General features: G+C 24.1%; 1 protein-coding gene across 1 annotated transcript; it reads left to right on the forward strand.

The window, feature by feature from the left end:
• Positions 1-6,589: 6,589 nt before the first annotated feature.
• Positions 6,590-7,683, forward strand: LOC122856563. The gene is made up of 3 exons (XM_044158244.1): positions 6,590-6,869; positions 6,953-7,339; positions 7,414-7,683. Exons 1-3 carry the CDS (start codon positions 6,834-6,836, stop codon positions 7,681-7,683), a joined length of 693 nt encoding a protein of 230 aa, XP_044014179.1. The 5' UTR covers positions 6,590-6,833.

Consider the following 7,683-nt stretch of genomic DNA (forward strand, 5'->3'; position numbering starts at 1 on the left):
GATTTGACTTTAAAAAAAATACATAAATACTATCAGCATTTATATGCAAAACGCTTTCAAAGACCATTAAATATTTCTAAAAGATCTTGACGATAAAAAGCTTTGATTTAGAGTTTCTTCATATCAAAGTAGTACAAGTTAAAATACTTGAACTTTCTGAGAGAAAAATATATTAAGATGAATAACACGAATATTCACAGGCAAAATGAAAAACTTTTCATAAATCAAATAAAACATTTATAAAATACCTACCTTGATATACATTATAAATTTATAATTTTATTTTTAAAAAAATTAAAATTATTCAAATTTAATTACAGTAAAAAAAATAAATTAACTATCAAATTAAATTAACTTTTACAATAATAAAAATTTATTTTTTTAGTTTGTTATTTTTCTTACAATAAAATTAAACTAAAGCTTGATAAAAAAAATCACATATAAAGATATAATTTTATTTTTTATTTTTTATTATTATGATAGTAATTTTGAGAATGTAAAATCGATGAAATAGAGAATATCTCTATCAAATGGATGAGTCAGTTGACTTGTGAATATAAAGAGAAAAAAAAATAATAAAAAATTTCTAGTAGAAAAAGTTTGTTTCATTACCACATTATGAATGCTCACGTACTGTGCGGTCATAACTGAGATCAGTAAAGGACGATTTAGGAGTTAACATAAAAGTTTATATTTTACTTTAAACCGAGGCTTGTGTGTTGCACAAAAAAAAAAAAAATTCAAAGGGTCTCAAATAAGTTATAAAATATATATAAATTTTTTTTCTTTCTATCGAAATTTACCTTAGTATCGAACAACTTTTGATATTTAATTTCCCAGAGGGCATAGTTATTATTAATTTTTTTAAAAATAAATTTATCAAGTATTCAAATAAACAAATCGAAATGAATTTTATTTTTTTCTTTAAATTGAATATAATTTCGATGAAAATGTATAATTAATTTTTCATTTTCCAAATACAATTTATAAATAATATTTTATTTTTTTTTTAAGAACAATTAAAATACAATTTTTGTAATAATTAAAAAACACTCACAATTGATTATTTTTCTAATCATTGAATTTAAAAAATTAAAAATTATTTTTTTTCATTTCTTTTTTTTATTCACATTTAATTTTAATTCAATTATTTTAATGGACTTTTTAGTCTACTTTTTATGACTCTATTTTTACTTCATGTAAATTGTCAATAATTAAATTAAAACTAATTTAAACTCCTCGAAATATATTTAATTAAAATTACAATTATTATTATGGTGTTAAAAATAAAAATTTGATTAGTTATATATCAAGACTCTCAGTCTTTATTATTAACATTTGACATTAATTTAAATTCTAAATTTGGAAGATACATTTATTTCGTTTGTCTACATAGCCATGAGTCACGATGCAAATAATTTTCTTCATTTAAAATTAATTAAATGATCTTTTGAATAAAATATTAAAAGAAAAGATTTTGTTGAACAAAAAATAAAATAAAACTAGAAAACTTTCATGTAGAATAATAATGAAGCTTTTTTGGGATATAAAAATTTAAAATAAAAAATAAACTTTTTTTACATCTTCTTCATTTCTATCTTGTTCTAGTTTGGTAATCATGCTGATTCAGGCGGCATGTTCACCGCACGTAATTGAAAAACTTGATCAATGTCGCATTACTACCGCTAGATTCGTTCAGCCTTACAGAATGAATTCAATTATCGATGAGAGAAAACTTTTTCCGATAGTTTGAAGGATACCTTTTTATTTTTTTATTTTTCTTGTATTTCTCTCATTCACTTTTACACACGCATATATATTTTTTATCTTTATCATAATTATGTTCATTCACTCTTTAACATCAATCAATTTTTCAGTCTTTTTATTTCTTTTTTTTTTATTTTTCCAAGGCTTTTTCTTTTTGCAACGAATCACTTCTTAGTCTTGCAAAAAAATTTACTTACTTTGATAAAAAGTTTCTGACACTGATGACTTGATATAATATTATTATTTTTAATAAACCAACAAAATTGATAATAATCTTAATTAAAATTATGAATTTTCCAATTTATTTATTGAGAGAAATATTATCATATTGAGTGATATTTTTCTTATCAAATGATTATTTGTCTGATTAATTTGACACTGATGATTGAGGGTTAATTAACTCTTATCATTTGCTCAGTTGATAATAATATAAACATTTTTTTTTCTTTTAATTATAAATGTAATTTTTCCATTCGTGAAATTTTAATTTTATTTCAAATTTTAATCTAGAAAGTAAACTAATAACTTGATAAATAATAAAAATAATATTATTAAATTTTCTTTATAAAATTTATAAAGTATTTTATTTTTTAAATTTATCGACAATATTATCAAAACCTTCATTCCATCGAGCAATTTTACATAAAAAAATACAAATCGATTACCAATTTCTTTATTTTTTTTTTTACGATAAAGTCTTTTTATTTTTTGTTTTACAGCAGTTTATTTTTGGTAAATGTTGGACAATTTTATAGACACTCATAACATTCAGTTTTTATAGAGAAAAAAATAGGGTAGAGAAAAGTGGGATATTTTGTACTTTCTCCTCGTTATATAGAGGTGTAGTAAAAGTACATTTTTGTGGTGATGTTGTTCACATAATATATAACAATAAAAAATTGTATATAAAAAGTAAAAAAAAAAAATGCTTTACGTAAAGTTGAGTGTCATCATTCTCATACTCTATATATTTTCCAACCCTTTTTTGCATTCACGTTGAAAATAATAAAAAAAAAAAAGGAGAATACACTAAAATACAATTCACCAACTGAAAAAAAAAAAAAATAAAAAAATTCTTCGATGTCCTGTCAAAGGTTAACGGAGTGAAAATATTTATGTATATAACTGGAAAAACATTTTATTCTCATTGAAAGAAAAACGTACAAAAAAAAAAATAAAAACAAATTAGAGTAAAAGTTGGACTGATAAATACACACACAGACAATTAATTTACTTTGCAGACAAAAGCGATATGAAAGCGTCCAATATCCCTGAGGGTTTTCATCTATGTACAAAATTTAAGAGGTTTATTTAGTACATAAATAAATATATATATTGTGAAGAATAGAGTGAGCAGAAAAATGAAAAAATAAAAGAGTCAAAAAGGGATGAAATCAAGGGTTTCACATTACTCTCTCTGTGTATAAAAAAAAAAAAAAAAAAAAAATATAAAATAAAAATAGAATAGTCAGAGAATCAACTCCCTACGGCATCAATTACTTTTTGAATCGCTCGTTGCGTATAGCAATTAAAATGCAAAATATAACCAACAAAGTCAAGTGCGTGTATATATAATAAACATGTATATATAATATATATATTTTTAGTTATACGCAAAATCAAAAAGGGTCGACTACAGGACGACGTTGAATATATACTGGTCATAAGCCTCCACTTGTACAATATTCTCCCTTTATATTTTCCCTTTCATGCATACCCCAACTCATTCCATTATTTTGAAACTTGATATTTATAAATATATATATTGTCTAATGGTAAACACCAACAAAAATCGATTATTCAAAATTTAAATAACGCTTTTTTATATATATTTTTTTTAAGAATAAATTATAACGAGGGATGATTTTTTATTTATTTAAATGCTGAAAATTGTTATCAAGTTTTTATATGAAAAAAATTAATTAATTTTTGGTTTTTAAATGTGACCTTGCTGACAATTGTTGAAATTGTTTTTTGTAAATTTTATTGGTGGTGATGTTGATGGTGGTTGAGAGAGTAATGAGTCTGTTAAATGATAAAAGCTAAATATTAATTTTTGCCCAGAGCTTTTGGAAGAGGATGAAAAAAAGAAAAAAAATTATATTGTGGTGGTGTTTTAAGCTGGCATTTAATATCTCAGCATATGCGTGGGTGCAATTTTGAAATTGCATGGTGTATACTAAGTTGTGAGTTGAAAATGGTATGAGTAAAACACACGTCGCTCAAAGTGAAAGTGTTTTACACTTGGGTAGATTTAGCCATTTCCTTTAGTCTCTCCCTATTTTCAGCTATATATATTTCGCCGACCCATTGCATGAAAATTGCTCATAGCGAGTAAAATTGAGGACGAATGATTCGGGGGTTAAATTTTAGGGTGCATGTCATTAGTGGTTTGGGCTAGTATCCAGTGTGCATATATATAAAATATAAATAATATGGTATTTCGTAAAATATTATCACTTGTCTCTTCGTATTCAAATTCGTAACTATAATTATAAATATTGATGATAAATATTCACTGGTGTTATTTGATCACAAAAAGCCTGTCAATCCAAAATCAAACATTCACTACATGTAAATACACTTGAACGGTTGACCATTGAGTTTTACATTTTATTTTTTTTATTTTTATAACCATTGGTTTGAATTGACATAAAAAAAAAAAAACAATTTTAAACGACAAATTTACGGGTCAAATAACGAGATTTTTCACTGCATAGTTACAGGCTGAGTAACATTGTCATTAAATCCTTTTTTTTTTAAATTTCAATTATTTAATTTTTTTTTGTTTTGTAATTATTGTTGTAGATGGTATTGACAAGCTGAAAACTTCAAAATAAAATTTCCACTGTCAACTGCAGTTAGTGGTGAGTTTAAAAAAATTTTAAATATATTTTTTAAAAAATTTTCTGTTAAATTTTCATGTCATTATACGTATGCGTTTGTTTGTATCTTTATCGAGAAAAAAAAATTAAATATTGGCCCTAATTTTTGACCTCGAATTATCTATAATTCCCAATGATTTTTTTTTCTAAATAATTACTATTATTCCAATCAGTGTAAAATATTTGGATCAAAAAAAAAATCCATAAGGATGACATGGAATTAAAAGATAAAAAAAAAAAAAAATTAAATAACATGAACATTGACAACCAACCGAGTATGTAAAATATTTTATCAAAAACAAAATTAATCCACTGGATTTAAAAGGGATCTAAAATGAGGTTGTTTGTCAAAATAATAATAATAAAAAAAATTCAATTAGTATATGAAAGTAGGCATGTGTGTGGTATAGGTACAAAAAAAAAAAAAAAAAAAGGGTATGGCTGATAATCAACGACACGTGAATCACAAAACCAAGAGAAAATTTGTACAATGCACAAGTGAAAAGAGATAGAGATGTAACTTTAGGGGTTGCATAATACGATTCACTGAAAAAAAAAAGGATTTTATTTTTTATTTTTTAGTGTATGTCTCAGTAAAAGATAGAGAATACGAGAATATATATTTTAAGGTTTTAAAAAACAAGGAGAAAAAAAAAAGAGGTAAGGGATTGGACAGTGAGCTCGTTTAATTACATTAGCTACAAGGGGCTTGCCTATTTTGCCCTTGCAATGTCTCATTCTGTCTCTTTTTTTTTTTTTTTTTTTTATTCGTTTAATATATATTCTCTTTTTCTGTGGTTCTTTCATCTGTGCCGCACTTGGGGTCATCTAGACAATAGACTATTTCTTTCTTCAACTTATTCTGCAGCATCAACCCTCTCAGCAATTTCTATTTCTCTCTTTACTATCCCTCATCTAGATAGCTACTACTAACCCCTTGCAATACACACATGACCCTTTTCTGCACTCGCCTTTTATACACATGACAATTTTAAATTCTCAAGCATGTAATATGCAGGACAAAGAGGAAATGTGTTTTATATTTTGTTCACATATCTCTGTGACATTGTTTGCACGAATGAGCTTTTTTTCATCTTTTATTTTTTTATTTTTATTTTTACTAGGTGAGCTCGTTTTTTTATCACGTCAACTCGTTAAGTCATTCTTTTTTTATTTTTTTTTTCCTTGATGATTATGTTGGTATTTCACTTTTGATTAAGTTATTCTTTATTAATTACATATTATTATTTTGTTTGAATTTTTTTATTTTTAACTCGAGTGTTATTTTAGTGATTAATTGTATTAAAAATTTCTTTTCAATTTTTAATAATATTTATTTTTCAAGCACTAATTCGATGCAAAAAAAAAATGAATGTCTTTGATGAGTCAGATGAATATTTTTTTCATGATACAGACAGTTGAATAAATGATAAAATGTAATTGCTTTTCAAGTTGACACAATTGTTATTATTATTAACATTTTTTTTTTGTTAATAGGGGAAAAATTTAAAGGAACATTGTCTTTATTATTTGTTAAATATTACAAATTTTTAATTGAAATGGAATTTTAAATTTTGGTGTAAACAGAATATGAAAATGTAGTTTTTTAAATATTTTTTAACTTGAAATTTAAATTATTACTTGAAATGGAAAAGATGAGGTTTATGTAATTAATTTTTGTCTATTTTTTAATGATAGGATATATATACCTATATATTTTGTTTTGAAGTATGACCTTCAAATAATTTTTGTATAAATATTTTTTTACAAAATGATTAATTTTCAGCTAAGTGTAATTAAAATTTAACGCAGTGTTTGACAACTGTGTTTGGCTTATCATTTAAAAGATAAGCTACTCTTTAAAGAACCATCAATCGAGGTAAAAAAAAATGTCTAATTTTATATTAAACACATCAGTGTGTCTCTTGTAAAAAAATAAATTTATTTTAGTATTAAAAAAGTATCGTTAATAGAAGGTTCTTAAAAAATTATTACTGCTTCATTAGTTCCAACAAAACAACCAAGTTCATCAGATAACAAGTTAAAAATAAGCGGAATATTTTTATAATAAATGTATCACATTTATAAATTTTATTTTATAATAAACTAATAAAATAAAAGTGATAAAAAAATCCGAATAAAAGTGAAAACGTTGACAAGCAAATACCGTCATCTTTAAAAATGTTTTTTGTATTATTTTTTTTCTTAATTTTTACGGTGAGTAATTTTATTTATTTAAACAATCAATTAGTAAACTCAATTATATACTTATTATATTTTTTTTTTGTATAAATTGTTAGGAAAAGATCACTTGTCGACAAACATTCGACAGAGAAAATCAAACAACGATTGATCCCTTTAAATCAAACATAAAACGAGAATTACAAGAAAATTTTTTCAAACTGGAATCACTGTACAATACATCAAAAATTATTTTACGTACAAATCACAATGACTATTTGAGTAACACAAAGCTCTTTTGGAAATCTTACAAAATAAAATATTTAAATAATGATTCACTTGATAAAAATTTATCTGATGTAAATGGTTTGGATGCTCATGTTTTGTGTAGCATAGCAACAAAATACGAAAGCACAATTGCATTTAGATTGTTCAAACAAAATATCAGTGAATGTTTGACGAAAGAAATGAACACTCTTAATGAAAATTACATCAAGGGTCGTACGGTATGTTTAAATCAAATTTAAAAACAAAAATAAAGCTCTTCTTAAATATATATAATTATTATTTTTTTTTTTAGCTGATAAACTACTTGTTGAAGCTGGTGAAATCATCAAGCGATGATTTACCAAATGTTTTCATTCAAAATGTCATTTCAAATTTTAAAAATGACACAACAATGATCAATGAAAACTGGAATTCACTGATTTTAATTTCGCGAATTAATCTTCAGATTTGTGCTGATACATCAAATTCAAATTTTAATCAAACTCTGAAAGATAAAAGAGACAGTATGGATGCATGTTTTATTAGTCCAGATTTAAATATATTTTCTCAACGTTTTGTTTAA

This window comes from Aphidius gifuensis, linkage group LG5, assembly GCF_014905175.1.
Source record: "Aphidius gifuensis isolate YNYX2018 linkage group LG5, ASM1490517v1, whole genome shotgun sequence".
Classification (NCBI taxonomy): domain Eukaryota; kingdom Metazoa; phylum Arthropoda; class Insecta; order Hymenoptera; family Braconidae; genus Aphidius; species Aphidius gifuensis.

What these genes read in the sequence shown, in the direction of transcription:
- LOC122856563 (XM_044158244.1), top strand. Translation starts at nt 6,834, where the DNA reads ATGTTTTTTGTATTATTTTTTTTCTTAATTTTTACG. An exon ending in TTTTTTTCTTAATTTTTACG is followed by an intron (nt 6,870 to 6,952) that starts GTGAGTAATTTT and finishes ATAAATTGTTAG; the next exon opens with GAAAAGATCACTTGTCGACA. An exon ending in ATTACATCAAGGGTCGTACG is followed by an intron (nt 7,340 to 7,413) that starts GTATGTTTAAAT and finishes TTTTTTTTTTAG; the next exon opens with CTGATAAACTACTTGTTGAA.